General features: G+C 48.8%; 1 protein-coding gene across 1 annotated transcript in view; it reads right to left on the bottom strand.

The window, feature by feature from the left end:
• Positions 1–17,314, bottom strand: part of BCL2L11 (BCL2 like 11) — a 20,589-nt gene extending 3,275 nt beyond the window's left edge. The window contains exons 1-2 of the mRNA XM_085313450.1: positions 16,963–17,314; positions 5,259–5,371 (exon numbers count right to left, since the gene is read on the bottom strand). Coding sequence (XP_085169576.1) covers positions 5,259–5,371; positions 16,963–17,314 — 465 coding nt within the window. The remainder of the gene's footprint in view (positions 1–5,258; positions 5,372–16,962) is intronic.
• Between the last annotated feature and the right edge of the window lie 5 nt (positions 17,315–17,319).

The following is a 17,319-nucleotide window of genomic DNA, read 5'->3' as shown; positions in this document are numbered from 1 at the left end:
AACTCCCAACTAGCATCTTTCCTAGAGGACAGCCCCGCAAACGGAGACAGTGCGGCCGTGCACGTTGGGACGGAGCGCATCCAGCGCGGCTTTTGTTCACTTTCGGCTTCAGCGGCCGTTTCAGGCAAGCTAAACACTGCGCGTCCATTCGCTCTCTGCTCTTTACAACGGAGAGAGCGTTGCTAATAAAACCAGCTTAATTCGGAGGGGAAAGCAGGCTGCTTCAGCTGCAGCGACAAACCAGGGAAAACGCGAAATTTTGACGGGCGCAACCAAGCACGTTACGCAGACGGAAGCGACCGCAGACACCTTGCACGTTGCCTTTCGGTAAGGTGGAACGTCTTACTTCAGCCAAGGGCTTGGAAACRAGGAATCCAGGAGTTTTAAAAGCCATAATGTGGAAAAGTTTAAAGAAAAATAAATAAATAAGCAAACCCACTAAGCTTAGGAAGAGAGGAGACCACRTGCAAACCAAGGAGGTAGATCTAAAGAAGAGAGAAAAAGTGCCTTTTTTTATCCAGAAAGGGCTGGAAGACACCTCGAGCCGCTGCGCTCMAGTCTGCAAACGGCAAAGCACCGAGCCGAGGGTTGTTTCACGCTGCCTGTACTTCCAGCTGCCATGGCAGCGTGAAACAACTGCCCCAGGCAAAGCGGGGAAAATGGGGAGAATGGAGAAGTAGAGAGAGAGGAAAAAAAAATAGGATAACGAGCTACAACCTTTTTTAAAGAGCTATACGGACATGACCGTTAAGGAGTATTGAACAAATACCCTGCACCCTCTTTTCACCCCCTCTACGCCCAGGCACCCGCATCTGGTTCTTCTGCAACAGCAAAAAAAAGGCACCCGAAGGACTTTTYCCCCCTCTATTGCTATTCGCCCACCAACGACCGTGGTGCAACTGCCAGGCCCCTGCTCGTGCTCACAACGTGCAGATTTTAATTTAGACCGCTGGTCTCAGAACAGCGAGGCGTAACCCAGCCGCCTCATTCATAAAACAGCCCGGGCTGCAAAACGCTCCTCCCCTGGAGCGAGCGAGCGAGCTGTGCTTCACAGGCACGTGCACAGAGAAGAAAAAGGAGAAGCAGCAATCACCGAAGCGCATTTATTTTTAAGTCTTTTCTTTTTTTTAAAATAGCAAAACAGAAGCCCAAACGTCACCACCTTTCCTCCTCTGTTCGTGAAACAACTTGATTTCATCTATACTTAGCGCAGTGAAATCACGTTCGCACGTGCCCCAGAAAAGAGCAGAAATCGGGGTGTTTGCGCTGAGATGCAAACTTCTAGAGCGGAAATCGGTGCATTCTATCCCGAGATGCAAACTTTCACCCCATCGGCACTCACGGCGGGGGCGTAAAACCTGCTGCTGTCCCAAACCGGAGCGCACAAACCAGCCGTGTCCCTTGGGTGTTACTGAGACCCCATGCGGGCAATGTTGCGTCCTTGGGTGCCATGAGCTTTTCCAGCCTCTGCTCAGGAGCTGGCGGGTCGGGAGCATCCCAGCCCCATGGCATGCTTGGCTCCCGCGACGGCAGGATTTTACCCACCTGGAAGTCGTCTGCCGCACATCTGCCAGCCGGGTGGCCACGAGAAACACTTTGCTGAGCTTCCGGCTAAGCCAACCTCACTTCCCGACAGTCAATGAGGCAGAGAGCAAGGGAAGGGGAGGGGTGGGGGTGGAAAAAAAAAAAAAAGACCCTTAGAAAAAGGACACGCAGAGAAGCACCCAAGTTTATTAATAAAGCAGTAGAAATAAATGAGGGAGCGAAAATGAGAAGAGACTTTTCTGCCTGGCCAGGAGGCTTGGGCCCACGATGGACAGAGAAGGGGCGAGCCAGCGAGGTGTTGGCATGCAACCATGTTGCCTAAGGTGATGGGAGGAGCTTTCAGCAGGCTCCAAGTTACYTAGCAAGCTAAAAATAACCCGGAGTGAGTCAGCTAAAACGCAAACAGTAAACCCCACGGCTGCGTAAAACTATTTAGACCTGGAAACTGGCAAGATAAACCAACTCAAGGAACCAATCCTGCTGAAAATTAACCCAGCGAGGATGACTGTGTAGTTGCCAGCTGTTTGCACCACGCAGCAGAGGAGACAGGAAGGCCTGGAGGTGGGGAGGAAGGCAGGGCTGCAGTAACACAGTCTCGGTTCAAGCTAAGCTGGACTCCACCGCACGGCTGGAGCCAGAGCCTCCSTCGAGCGCTGACAGAGACCCCAGCCAAGACATCCCCGCAATGAGACGGTTTGCTGCGGGATGAAGGCTCCACTGGCGCCCATTAGACCCTTCCTTGCTTGGCGTCGAGGATGCTGCTCTCTGGGCCACCCTGACGTTTTGGGCATGCTGCCCAGCAACAAGGAGGAGCAATGTGAGTGCCACTGCTAGGCACAGCTACCCTGACCTGCCCAACAGCTTCGACTTGTCTAGCAAGTGCTTTTTTGGCATCACTGTTAGCTTCCCATTTCTCACCTTACGACACAGATTAAAGGGCAAACCAGAGCRACCAGAGAAAGCAGGCTGAACCCCCAGCGCAGTCCGAGCGCTGGGCCCTCTTCACGAAAATYGTCCACTTGCAAGCGGAGCTGCGGCCAGGGGAAGCAAAACCCAGGACGGGACGCTGCTACAGAGAGGCGACGACGGTGCAAASTGGCAAGCTCTGGTGTCAGGGCCATTGGCTACTGCAGCATTATGCTTGCTTTCCACTGGCCGCAGAAAGCCAGGGAAGCAAATACAACCTCATAGTTCATCCTTTCCCAGGTGCTGCTCCACTGAAGGGCTCCAACTGTGAAAACACAATCTCTTTTCCTAAATAGCAAGATGGTCCGTAGAAGGAGAAGATACGTATTCTGGAAGTAATGTTCAAGTGCATTGGTGCAAAAACTTTAAAATTGCTTAAATGCTCTGAAACCCACTTATTTCTGAAAACAATGGATGACAAGAATTCATCGGCATCCGTGAACGTGCTGCTTTCAACATGAATCAGAGAACATCAGAAACATCACGTTCCACAACCGGCTTCTGCAACCCTCACACCACATGGGCAGGAGTGATACAGTGACTCAGGAAGAGCAGGAACAGATTCACCATGGAAGTTCCCCATTTCAAAGCGAAAAAAAATCCCAAAACTAAGAAAACTCAGAAAACAAAACACACACCCTAGGAAACTCAAAGGAGCTTCAACAGRTGACTAGAGGTATGAGAGCAAGAAATCGCAACCTCAAGAACCATCTTACTCAAAACTACACAACCACCTCTGACCACCACTGAAGAGCCTYTTCCAGGCTCTGTGCTAACAGCTTCAGCTCCCAAACCCAGCATATGCAGCAAACTCATCCTCTCACACCTGCAAGGAAAACCAACGCCAGGAAAAAGGCTTGGGAAAGGGAGAAAATCCCTTCCAAAACCTTTACTTCAGCTGGTTCAAGGATAAGACAAGGAAACAAGAGCAAGAAATCATWCACCACTGAACCGCACAGCACTCATTCTGCAGTTGGGTTGGGAGGGGGACTTGCAGCACAACTCCAGAAGCCAGCAAGGATGATCAGAAGAGGAAAAAAAAGTAACAGCAGCCTGCATTTCTGCAAAGCCTTCTGAATCGGCTAGCTGCTACCAGATGCCCRCGGATTTCCAAGTGCTAGCAGAAATGATTTAGTCCCCATCTCTCATCGAACAGATGTTTTGCTTTTAAATGAAAAGACCGCTTGCCGCGCAAATGATTGGGTATTTTGCAACAAGAGAAATCAGCCTAGACTGGAGGGCTCAGGAGATGCTTTCCAGGGTCTGGATGAGATGCAGCTTATCATCAGCTCATTACAGGTTGGGCTGCATGCTCTGTTGGAGAGATGAGTCCAGGAAGGGAGTAGAGCCTATAGTAAAAACTGCCAGACAGCAGAGCAAGCTTTCAGCAAAARCGCACCTCAAGGAAATCTTCCTCCACACAACAGATGCAGGCTCGCAGTGGAACAAGCTCACAGGCAAACAAAAACCAAGGAGGCTGCTCACTGCCGGCACGTGCAGAGTAGGAAGAACACCCCAGACAGAGGAGAGAGCAGCTCAGGCCATTCATAAAGACAATCAAAACTAAGTGCCGGGGAAAGGATTTTTCTTGCATCTGAGGCATGGCCAATCAAACAGGCATCCGCTCTAGCATCGAGGAAAACGAGAGCGTCCACAAAGAGACGAGACCAGATGGAGAAGCAGCAAGCAAGGCAAAGACCCTGCACAGAAAGAGTCAGCCCAAGACGGCCCGACGCCCAATTTGGGGGAAAACCTCTGCCGAAAGACAACTGCCGTACGAATCTGTGAGACGGTGAGGAAATAAGCTGTGACTCATGGCTTGGGGAGGACAGATAAGATCCAGGCAGTCAGCTTTTCATCGTCAACGCCTCCGCATAAACAGGCTTCTGACTGCTCTCAAACTAGCAAAAGGACGAGCTGGTGGACTAGAAACCGCATGTACGAACACGCAGCCTTTAATAATGCAAGATAGGTGGGTTACTTGCTAACTTTGTTCTTTCTGAAAACTGCTGTTGCTTCATTTTTCTTTGCACTGATTTTTTTTTTTTTGGGGGGGGGGGGTGTTAGTTCCACCTATTTTTGTTGCAACACAAAGCTAAGTGTTTACAATGTTACCAATATATATCTTAAAAATAGTGCTCTCTGGTTCTTTATAAGAAAAAAAATCCAGTGATCAGACCCTATTTCATACTTATGACTGTATTTCCCACCTCCGTGATCCTCAGCAGCAGCAATTCGGCAGCCAGGTAGGTTGGTGAGCACAGAAACCTGCTGCATTATCACTCTGCCTTTGTCCCTGAAACCCTTGTCACCCAGTCCCTGCATGTGATGGCTTCTCTGCGGGTTACCATTTCCAGGGGACATCTTCTCATTCCAAAAAAATATACCAAAATATTAAACTTTTAAAAGGTTTTTCCTCGTTATTCTCAGGCTCAGTCCTAATCCAGCAACAGAATACATTCTACTGGCTTGCAATACTATGAATAATACCATTAATTTTATACCTGAAAGCCTCAAGTCCCAATTTAAAGGTTATTCTGAATTTCTTTAATGACATTGTAACAGCAAATGACTGCACAGTACAGGCAATACACACCTCCATCCAAGCCAACACAACCACCCACACATCCTTCTGTACACCTGAGTGAATAAAACAGTTGCTACAGAACTCACTTCCAGATATGATTATGCTTTTCCTTTTCAGATACTGCATCGAAAGAAATCGAAAAGAAAAATCGGAAAATTACCCTTCTTGGATAATAGGAGGCATTGAATTCATCGCCAATGCGCCGCAGTTCCTGTGCAATCCATATTTCTGGCTGTATATCTTCTGCTAGCGAGGGAGACTGCCTCCTGGAAGCTGCACAGAACAAAAACAGAGCATTTGAAAAACAGCAAAAAGACAAACAAGGTTGGCAAAAATCAATGGACACATTTTTTTTCTTTTCTATTTTTTCTTTTTTTTTAATACAGATCCTAATTGTCCTCTAAGCATCAGATGGCTAGGACCGATGGAACGCATGCAGGTCCCTCACCGGGACCACTGTTTCTTGAGGTGCCASCTCAGCCCAGCTCTCACACTCAGCTCCGAGCTGATGGAGCTGCCACAACTCTTGCTTTGATCGAAAGCAGCAACAGTAGATGAACCAGCCCCAAATGAACCTTTAGGTCTTACCTATACCAAACAACCCCACTATCCTTATTAAAGCCAGTGCCTTTCACTGAAAACAGTCAAAGCTGGAAAGACATGCGCGTTGCTTCAAAAGAAGAGTTGTTTCAAGAGGAAAATGCCACAAGTTAGATTTAACCACGGAAACATGCTAAAAGACAAGTCRCTGTGTTCAGACAAGGGCAGCACAACTTCAGAAGTGCCCTCCCCAGAGGAGTAGGGCTGCAAGCACGTCAAACTTTCTCTTTGCCAGTGACACAGCTTGCTCAAGTGCCAGCTTCCTATGCCAGCTCCTCTCCTTGAGGGGCAAGTCATCGTGCAAAGAGCAGCAAGAGAAACCACTAAGTTCAACAAGAGAACTAACATCGCTGCTTAGCTGGCTATCAGAGTGCACCTGCAAGCCAGAGCTAAGAACAGCATTGTCAGCTTGCGAAAAAGAGCAAGAAACAAGCAACTCTCCTAAAATTTGAGCCCACCCAAACAGAACCTTTCCCTGTACCTACTGATGACAACGATGCTTACATGGGCACATCAAGGATATATGTGCTGAAGAGCATGGGCTCACAAAGGCACGTTCCAGGGAGCTATCAYGAGGACCACCACCACTCACCGTTGGGTTTTGGGTCAACTTTCCCGTAAGCTGGATCAGCCTGAATCGCATTCACACTCCAAATTGAAATCACTACTGGCAGGGAAACGCAGAAGAAGCAAACAGTTCAAAGAGGAGTTCCTTCAGCTTTCTCTGAGCCACAAAATATCTCTTCACACAGGAGCGTTGTTATGACACTTCAAATGTTAAATATTTCACATTTCACTACACAAGGCAAGAGCAGAATGAGTTTTCATTCAGCTTCTTTTAAGAGCATCTCATTGCACTTCTCCAAGCATTTGTCCCCTCTGAAATAGTCCATGACAAGTTGAAGCAGCTCTAAGATGTGCTCGGGGAGTGGGGTGGTGGTGGTGGGGGGTTGCTCAAATCGCAGAGGCAATCAAGTGATGTGGGCAGACATTCACCTTCAAATCCYATGGAACAGCCCAAAATCCCAAACCTTGACAGCAGAATAGATCATTCCACAGGCCATGTGCCACCTTCGGTAGGGCAGGTGGGCACAGGGCACMTCCAAGAGCAAAACTAGCCCCAGCAGTTCCCACGCAGTAACTCCTACCCCCCAATTTCTTTCCCCAGCAAAACCTTCTTTTCCTCTCTTTTATAAATCATTCTGTTTTCTTGTAGGCACAGCAGCAATTTCTGCTCTAATCTTACCAAACCTCTGTCTTGATAGCTTAGGCAAATTCTCACATTTCTTTCCCAAACAGTTCTGAAGTCCAACAAGGAGAGGAAAATTATTGCTCTTGTTGTGCTAAGAAGCAAGCCACAACTAAATTTACACACAGAGAAGTTGCACTTAGAGCAAACATAAGGACTTTTCACCTCTGTTAAAAAAAATGGAACCTTCTTCTTTTAGATACTACGTTCCAGAGTTTAAAYAGAAAACAAATCAGACCTAAGAAAACAGAACTGGGCTTACAAAAGGAAAAAAGAACTAATACATCAGTTATGCTCAACTGTACACAACCAACCACTCAAGTTTCCATTTTAATAAGTTTCTAAACAAATGATAACTGCACAGCCCCCCCAAATATCCGAGGGAGAAACAAACAGCCTGTGACACATCCAGAACTCGGCACGTTACCTGCACCACCTCTTCCCCTGCTTGCAAACAGAAGTTCAGGTTTTGAGCAAACATTACAGCTCTTAACCAAAAAACCCCACACATCACACAAAACAAGAGTGTTTCACAAACTTGGCCTGAAAGCTGAAAAGGAATTGCAAGGGAATACAAATAGCTTCCAATCTCAAAATATTCAAAGGATTAGTAGGGCAGAAAAAAATTAAATAAATGAATAAATGTCTGGCTCCAAACCCACTGGAAAATTTATTTCTGAGCCAAACGAATGCTGCTTGGCTCTGAGAGATGTTTTGTTTTCAGGCTGTAGTAGCGAAGGAGTAGTGCCCTAGGAGGGCTGCAGCAGGGACAACCATATTTATCTCGCTYGCTGCCGAATTTCATTCAGCAAAGCCCTCACCTTATTTGACAGGAAGGTTTTGAAAATGCAAAACTCATTTGGGTCAAAGTGGGGGGTGGCCTGCAAGGAGCAGAGGGCTGGAAAGCAGACGCTGTGCAGCTCTCCTTCTCCTCCGTCTCTACCCAGCACCCGCCTCTGCGAACCTCTGCAGGAGCCTCAAATGATAAAAGCTCCGGCGGTCGAGAAATTAATATTACGGTTCCGTGGTTGAGAGTGAAATCAGACTGAGGTTTTCAGAAAGGACTTTCTGTGGCGTTGCCAAATTGCAATATCAAAAAGTGGCCAGTCATAATGGGTTGCAAAACCAGTCAGAGGAACTTTCCAAGCCCGCCGTGCCTTCGCTCACCACCATGCCGCGAACGAGCAATCCCAGTCATATCACAACGTGCTGCGGCAGAAGACGTGATGCTAACAACCCAGCCCCACGAAACACAGAAAGCCGGAGCCTGTAAAAATAAATAAATAAAAAAAAATCCCGCACCGGCAGGAATGTTTTGGGACTTGGCATTCCCCTGATCGTCAGAAGACCAAGGACCAGACCCCGTTTCCCATATGCCAACGGAGAACGTCTTAAAGGCTTGCTTAGGTGGGAAATGCTTCGCTGGACAGGCACAACCTACGCTGGTCATATGGGTCGACCTGATGGTTTTGGGCCAGGCACCACTTCCGCCCCCGCTCCCTCCTCTGACGCCAAAAGCAACTCACGGGAAACAAGAAAACAGCATCTTCATGGCAAAGGGGCAGCGAACTACACGAGCACAACCAAATGCAAATCTCTGCTCGGGCTGCTCTCTCTCGCCTTTGCAGCCGAGACCAGCAGTCGATACTCCGCTCAAAAAGCGGACCGCCGTATCCCGGCACAGTTGGCCACAGCCCAGCACTCAGGCGACAGCTCCTTCTCCAGTCCRCTCCCCGGCGCAGAGCGCTCCCGCGGCTCGCTAGCTCAAATCTCCGCTTCGGAGCGCGGCCGGGTTACATGCTCATCGCGGACCCACGTCCCGAGAGGCGCCTGCACGACTCACTGTCAATTTTTTGTCCTCCTTCACGTGCGTTTGCAAGAACGAAGCCCCCGTGCCGGTGCAGAGTTTTACGCAGCAGCCGCAAAACGCCGCCCCTCGACCCTCCCGTTAAGTATTAACGAGCAGCACTGCTCTCAGCGCAGGCAGGCACACGCCACGGTGGGGCCAAGGTCCTACCGGAAAGCTCAGGACAAGTCTTGCAGAGGGTCTTTCTCACCCTCCGCGGCCCTGGATGCCAAGGGAGCCCGTCTCGGGAGCGGGTCTCGCGGAGCAGAAGCGGCCGACTCGGCAGCTTTGCGCGGCGAGGAGCAGCTCTTCCCATGCCGCTGCGGTCCTCTCCGTACACACGCACCTTCCCAATACAGTCGCAGGGTGACTGCCGGGGCAGCCGCCAAACAGTGGCAAGTCAGCAGATGGGACAAGAGGACACAAGGAAAAGACAGAGGAAGCCCTTAAYGGCCACAGATGGAAAATACAGCCTTTCCCCGCGCAGGGCAGGTCAGTGAGTCCATGCTCCAGCAGACATGTGGGAGAAAACACGAGAAACCCATCCAGAGCTGCAGGGTTAGCAGCCAAGAGGTGGAAAGACACCTTCACAGAACATCTCCTTCTCTCATGGAAGCAGCCAGCGAGCTTCTCTCTCAAATGCACACATGCAAAACATGAATTGCCCGTATGGCATCACGCTACAGTACCGCCTGCTCGAGCTGCTGAGTAACGCCACCTTTGCCATTAATGCAGCTTGAACCCRTGCAGATGGGTCTGTTCCAGTACACAGTATCACCTGAGATCAAAGGAATGAGACACCTGCCCTTATATGCGAAATGTTACTGGCTGACAGGCCTACAAGCCAACGTTATTCCATTAAAGTCAGTGCCATGAATAAAGCATAAATGTAGCATAGTTGGGGAAAGGTTAAAAAAGAAGGGAGAAAAAAGGGGGAAGGACAGAAAAGAGAGAACAGGAGAAAGCAAAAAAAGCATCAGTTGTTCAAATGATAGAAGGACTAGAGATCCAGAATCGATCCTGGCAACTAATATCAAGCTCTTCGGCTGAGGCCTGGGAGGTCTCCAAGCAGCTCCCCAGGTGCCTCACAGCCAGCATTGGCCCAGCCTGTCCTGCCCTCAGCACCCTGCTGGATGAAGCCAAGCCTGCACTCAAGCTCAGTGGGAAAGGGCAGGTTGCTGCAGCCTCTCTCCCAAAGCCCTGGCCCCTCTCACTGAGATGGCTGATAATAAAAAYATGAAGCACTGAGGAAGGAGCAGTGTGCAATGAGGGGCCAGGGTATGAATCAAGACRCAGTACGGAGCAGAGAAGGGGCGAGGGGCCAGGTGGGCTGAGGTARGTCTAGAAAAGGTTAAGATGACGAGAGGGCTGGAAGAGCCCGAGAAGCACCCACACACTAAGCCTGGACTTACCACTAAGCAATCCTCTCCCTCCCACACAAATCTCTGCTGGGACCTAGGAAGCTGCGACTTCCCTTCAGCCTTGTCCTGCCTCTCCTGCGCAGARGGTAAGACCGCTTTGCTGCTGAGAAACCAGGGGCCACACTGGTGCCCCAAGCTGCCACCAGCATCCCGAAGAGTCTACATCCTGAGTGCATCCTGAGCAGCCATAAGTATCCCCAGGAGGTCTACATCTTGGCTGCACCAAGAGATCACAAAGAGATCACAGAGACTGGCATGACTAACAAAATCACTGGCCCAAGTTTGGATGCTTTTTTTTTGTTTGTTTGTTTTTTTTTTTGTTTTTTTTTTTTTGCTTTTATCTCCCAGGTTTTGTAATCCAAATCCCCTTAAAGAAAACTTAATTGTAAAAACATTGGAAAACGGCTTCAGATGAAACAGTAGGTTATGCACATGAAGCTCAAGGAGAAAGCCAACAGCTCTGAAACGGCACRTTTGTAAGAAAACATATCAAATAACGTTAACCAAAGGGCTACCATCATGTCCTACTTTCCACCGCAAGGGCCTGCTTCCAGCAGCCCATAGCTCTACCAAACCGGCTGTTTGGGCTGCAGCTCCCCCTTACAGTCTCAGCCTCTCATTTTACACCACAAGTCAGATGGGTCCAGTTCCAAGAACAAGATCAGACGCACAGACATTGGCCGTAAGAGCTATCCATGCGTGCCAAAGCCTTCTGCTGAGAAACTCTAGCACCTCCATACTTTAGAGTAGGTCCTTTAAAGTTGGCAGCGAGAAGGCAGTGCTGTGGTCATTGTGTCAAGAGATGTGGCTTTTTGCTTCCCCCTCCGTCCCGCAAAAAACAACTAGTCATGCCTGGCCAGAAGCATCAGCCTCTGGCTAAGAAAGGTGCCTGCACCTCTTTGGGAGGCGTTGAGGATACCCCATGTTCCTGTTGGTGCTGCAGAGGGAAGAGCAAAGCAGAAAGCAGGAGCCCAGTGACCTCCAGAAGGTAAGGAGAGCATCACAGCTCTGTGCATACACATGTTTCTGGGGTTCTTGGTTTAACGTTTCCCTGTTCAATTCGCCTTTCTGTTACACTCCCTGGGTTTTCCCCCTCTCTTTCATGCTGAGTTTACACAAAAGTGCTGTTTTCCCCTTCCATGTTGAGCTGTAGGCATTACATAACGGTATACTATACAGTTTTATTCACAACAGCCACACTTTTTTTTTTACAGTTATTATTTATTTTCACACAGGTTGTTGCCTCCTCTACTGGAGGAAGAGCAAAAAGGTTCCATGCAGAATCAAGAAAACTTCACGCTTCTTTCCCCTCTTCTGAGGGCAGGAAAACATACAGAGATCAAAATAGCACAGAGGAAACTAATTTACAAAGCACTTCTACATACCTGTTCCAAGTACCTCCAGAAAAAAATTGTATACAAAGCCTGCACGTGTACCTCCTGCTCTTTTAGATAAAGCTGCTCTTTCAGAAAAAAATAAAAATAAAATGAGCAGCTCCCAATAAGAGCCAAGGACTTGGAATCCTGGTCTACAACTCTTACAGCACCTCTGAATGGCAGATCTCTTGTCTCAGGTCAYTTCATCCCAAGCATTCCTGTGTACAAATCACCTTCCTACATGCCACTGCTCTGCAGAGGACCCACTACGTCTGCCATACTTTTCTTCAATCTTTATGGCTCCTTCTGGGGGCTTGGAGCGTTTCTGAGTGCTAGACTGTCAGCTTGGTTCAAGGTGGACTGGGAATGTGCTTTACAGTGTCCTGGGGAGAGGAGGGAAAAAAAAAAAACACCAAAAGACACACTGACTAGGACATTTTGAGTAAGAGAGGAAAAGCTGACTAAAGCTAGGAAATAGGTGGTATCAGCTAGCCTGAAAACCTTGGAAGATCAAGCATCCACTCCAACAGCACACCAAGCCTGTAGAGCATCACCCTTCTAGAGAAGCTGGAGGGACAAATAGAAAATACCATTCCAGGACATGAGGGTACTTGTTTGACTACTTTTGAATGCCAGAGATCCAAAAGCATGAAAATCTGTCTCCTCTACCATGCAGCAGAATATAATACCAGAATCTCTCTCTCACCATTAAATCTCCAGCATAATCTCTTTGATTTACCAGCAGGGTCCTGGAAAAACCAAATAAGCTCATCACTGTTCCTCCTTTACTGATCCTCAAAAGCATCTTTCCTAATATGCTGAACCAACCTTGCACAGCAAACTGCTTTATAGCCTCCATGCAAGAATATCTTTGTTGCTTCAAATTTTTTTCTGATAAACAAGATTAAGCATTTTAAATGACAGCACAAGATTCAAAGGAAAGCTTTTAAAGTGGATTCTACCATAGCAAATTAAAGTGTCTCAGATATAAACCTGCAAATGAAGCACTTGCAATAATTCATCCTGCAAACAAGAGTGCGAGGTCCCCTTTCCTGTCACTGTAAACACAAATCCATCATTTCACATCAAGATTGCCATCCTGCCTCCTCTTTCCTGACTTTTCAAAAAGGCCACCAAAAAATGGCTAAAATTGCCATGAGTGCACCATTTCAGGAGCCTGCTAGCACAGGAGGGATCCCAACATCCCTCATCTTGCAGCAAAACTGAGCAAAGCCTCCGGGTGCTGAGCACCGCGTCTGTCTTCAAGCACATCCACACTGCTCCAGCAAGTCTGCCATGGAAAGCCGTCTCAGCTGAGGTGCTGGCAAAAGTAACCTCAAAACCACTCTCAGCTCTGCTGCACTTAACAAGTCTTCCCCTTAACCGTGATTTTTGCAAAGGGCCTTGCTGGCTGCAGCCCTGGTCTGCAAATCGCAAGATTCACTAAACTGCCTGAGATACAGCAGGGAATCGATTTTGCTTGGCTGACACCTGAAGCATTTCTGCTCTGCCAGCAGCCCTCTTCCTCCCATGTTTGTACCAAGCGAACAACAACCTGCTCGTACCCTGCAGCACTCAAAATGCTCTTCTGCCGTGTCTCATGCCAGGAACAGTGYTTCCTGTAGTAATTAGCACTTGCTTATACAGCTGCAGGTGTGGGACAACTCCATAGCTGAGATGTTCTTACAGCTAAAAGGCACCACTGAATTCCCTAGCATGGTCCTCGTGCCACTGCCTTTCTGTCTAACAGGGTCAYTTCCAGCTTTTGGTTAATATGTGGACCTCTGAAAACTTCAATGAAGGTCTCAGAAATTTCAAGTAAGAGGTTTGGGAGCAGAGCCTGACCTTCTCTGCTCAACTAGTCCCTCAGAAATGCTCCACTGCTCCTCACAGAAAAGGCTAAAAACACTGGTCCATCATCATGCCGTAGATACACAAACTRTTCTTGCTTCAGGACACTTGTATTTACTGTTAAATGCCACTCTGCTTGCACATCCTGGAGAGGTTCTTTATCTCACAGCCTGCAACTTCAGTGCACTATAGCACCCTAGAGCCAGTGCAATCCAGCTGGCATCTCTTCCCACTCAGGGCCCAGGAAAAAGATTAACCCGATTTTAAGAGTGCCTCTCATCCCAGCAAGAGTATGCAGAAAAATTCAACAAAAATGATACCATTTGTTTCCTTAGGAAGGAATTGATTTCCAACAGGCTGGGAGCACCAAAGTGCAGAACAGTGACTTGTTGAGAGAGAGAGAGAGAGAGAGAGAGAGAGAGAGAGAGAGAGAGAGAGAGAGAGAACTAGCTCTCGTACATTGTAGTGAAAACACAAACCTCTCCCTACCTGCCACGCAGATGCTCATACTTAACAACAGAACAATTAAGAAGTATTTTTTTTTAATCTGAATGTGTTACTATATCCTTGCACAGCTGGACAGTGGAACATCTACCTATGTGTGCATGAGTCTCTCCTACCAGAAGCAACCTACACTCCTCCAGTACTTACTGAACATCTCCGGGCAGTCCTAGCAAAGGCACGACCAGGCGGCATGTATAAACTAATGGCACGCGTGCAGCAGAAGGCATCCACGAGACAGTGGGACCAAGGAAGAAGTGCACAGATACAGCGCTAAGAATAACTAACCGGTTACGTCAAAATAACTGCAAATTAACACTTCCTGACAAGACATTATTGAAAAAGTGCAAAGTATGGAGGAGAAAAATTTCATTTTTGGATCCTGGCTGGACTTCATGAAACACTTGTTAAACCTTTGTCTTTTCACTTGTGAAGAAGAAACCCAAACTAACCGTACTGCCAGAGCAGCAACCAGGAACTTACACCTGACATTTAACTTCTGCTTCCATAAGACCTATAAGCACTGCAGATATACACAGTTACTCCGAGAAAACATTAAAAATCCTTTTATATGTATGGGCCACACGTCAGTTCGCTAGCTCTCCACGCTGGCTCTTCCCTGAGAGCTTGTAGGACTCGGGTCTTCCATGTCTTGCATTAGAGACATTCCCGTGGAGGCCACGAGACATTGGCCCTCACAAGCCCCACAGCTCCAGGTTCTCATTCAGCAAAATCACGCAGCTTCTGAACCCTTCCCCATAGCCTTTCTCAAGGCAAGCTGAGCAGTAAGGTACGTTCTGGTCCCCAAACAAGAATAAAATGGCACTGCAGCTTCACGTTTCTAGCTTAATCATGTTTGAAAGTAGCCAGGGCTCTCATTTAAATAGCTGGCATATTTTTCCAGTCACTTATAGTTGTTTAGGATGATGCCCCTAGCAACAATAACAGAGACTTGAGTAAAACCATCATTTCAACAGTGTTCACAGAGCTCTCTATAGGGAAGAAAAAGCAGGAGCTCAGAAACTTAGAGAAAACTTCAATTTCTTTCTGGAGTACAGAAAAGAAAAGGTTATTTAGTGCTAAAAAACAGCTGGGACCATCCTCACTGAAGAACTCCAGGATCCTTGTCTAGCAATGCTATGTGTTTTCTACATAAGGTTGTGAAACCAGCATTAAGCTGTAATTACTGCAATAATGTCAGAAAACCTTTCCTAAGGGCATATTACAGTAAGCACTTTGCAGCTGTAACCACAGCCATTAACTATAATAAAAAAAAAAAAAAAAAGATGTTTTGATCATGTACAGTTTGAAGCTGGTGTTTGTTATTCACCAAAAAATGGTATCAACAGAAGTCCCTGCATCACTACCACAGGAGTCAGCAGACCTTCCACCTTCCTTCGCTTTTGCCATGTGGAAGTTAGTGTTCGTTCTCTCAATTAAGCGGAATCAATCCCAAGAGCAGAGGGACATCAGTGAAACATTTCAAGAAGTTAGTATATTAGTGCCTTCTCCATCAYCAGAGGCTTGAATTCAAGCCTTACCTGCTGAGCCACATGTAAACACAAATACTGAGCAGCTACAGATGATGTTGTCAATACCAATTTTGGTTTCAGCAACAGAAACAGGAGTTTTGTGACCTTGGCAGAGCAGTTTGTTTTGAAATAAATAAATAAATAAATAAAGKCTTATCTTGCAAGCAATCATAAAAGCAGTACACAGCAAGCCCTGTCACTGATCAAGAAGCACGAGTCACCTGCTTCCACTAATTTTATCTGCTTTCCCCAAGCAGAAATTGCCCTATTCTCCCCATTAAAAAAAATTAAAATAATTAATTTGTTGGAAGAATACCTGCTCGAGTATCCTTTTGCTATTTAAAGCCCCTCCATTAACTGGGGAAGCACGTATGTTGAGCGGGCCACGCTCTCCGCATCGAGACGGGTAACTTGCCAAATCTCCTAACGCTTTGCTACTCAGGCAAACGTCCAGGCTGCTGCAAGCCTCACTAGCACATGCAACAGCTTTCCAGGGTGACCCAGCCAAAAAGAGCCCCCTGCTCACCGCCACGCGGATACGGACACGCAGAAACCACCCGGCTGCTCCGGCGCAGGGACCCTTTCCCCGGCGCAGACCCAGGACCGAGCAGGTATTCTGCAGCTCTTTCGCGGGCACGCTAACTGCTTTGGTCGGTTACACTGCAGCGCGGGCGGGGGGGAAGCTCCTGTAACGGCGCACGAGTCGAAAGCAYGAAGATTGAAACACTAAACAAAAACCATTATCTCAGAACCAGATGTTTGAAATCAAACCGCATCCAGTATATTATTTTCCTATTAGAAAGCTGCACATGGCATGCTGAGCGTTTTCGAGTATACTATTTTCCTGTTAAAAAGCTGCACGCTGCATCTCCTTTGGCATCTTTTCTACATTGTCATCACTAGAAGAGCTCAGTCCCAAGTAAAAAAAAAAAATCTTGAAAGTCTTACAGCTGATTTTAAATGCCCCAAAGGCCAAGTTTTAAAAGCAACTTCTCAAACACCTCTCCCACTTCCAGCGCTAYGCAGTTCCTCGCTCTTGGAGCTCGTTATCGGGACGGGCTCGGTGCATTAAGCAATACAGGCTTTTGTTTCGCTGCCCCTCCACCTCCCTGCTATTGCAACTTCCTTCGCCGGCAGACGATCTGCACGCCGAGTCCACCAGCAGTCGGGAAGGGCCTGACGGGGCTCCGGATCGGACTTTCGCTGGGCGGCCCCCGTTCCGCGCGCTGGAAAACCACCGGCAGAAGTGCGTGGGGGGCTGAGGGGGGGTCACCCGACCCGACCCGACCCGCCGCCGCCCCTCCCCGGGCGCGCGTGCCCCACCGCGGCCCGGCGGGCGGGCCGTCAGGCTGCCCCACCGCCCGGCGAAAGCACGGAGGGCAGCGCCCCTCAGCGTGGAGCCTGGGGGCTGGCGGGCAGCCGCGCCAAGGGCGCTCGCTCGGGACGCGCCGGCGGCAAAGGGGCCCGCGAGCGGAGCCGCTTTCTTACCCATCGCGTTCAGGTAGTGGTTGAAGACCTGGCACGGGGGGCTCGGGGTCTGCGTGGCCTTGTCGCAGCTCATGGGCGCGGGGCTCCGGTCGGCGTCGAAGGAGAAGTACCCGCTGGAGGACCGCGACAGCAGCGAGGAGCGCCTCACGAAGATGAAGAAGGACGAGCGGGTGGCGAAGGGGCTGGGGCTGGTGGGGGGCGCCACGGCGGGCGCCGGCGACGCCGGGCCCCCCTCACCCCAGGGCAGCGAGGTCGGGGCCCCCGGGCGCGGGTGGCCGTGCCTCCGGGGCGCCTGCAGCTGCCCGCCTTCGCGCTCGCACGGCGAGGTCACGTCGGCGGCTTGCTTGGCCATCGGGG

Source organism: Rhea americana, unplaced genomic scaffold (genome assembly GCF_003343005.1).
Source record: "Rhea americana isolate MKP2758 unplaced genomic scaffold, rheAme1 scaffold_386, whole genome shotgun sequence".
Lineage (NCBI taxonomy): Eukaryota > Metazoa > Chordata > Aves > Rheiformes > Rheidae > Rhea > Rhea americana.
The sequence above is the reverse complement of the archived record's forward strand: the minus strand, read 5'-3'. Positions and strand labels throughout refer to the sequence as shown.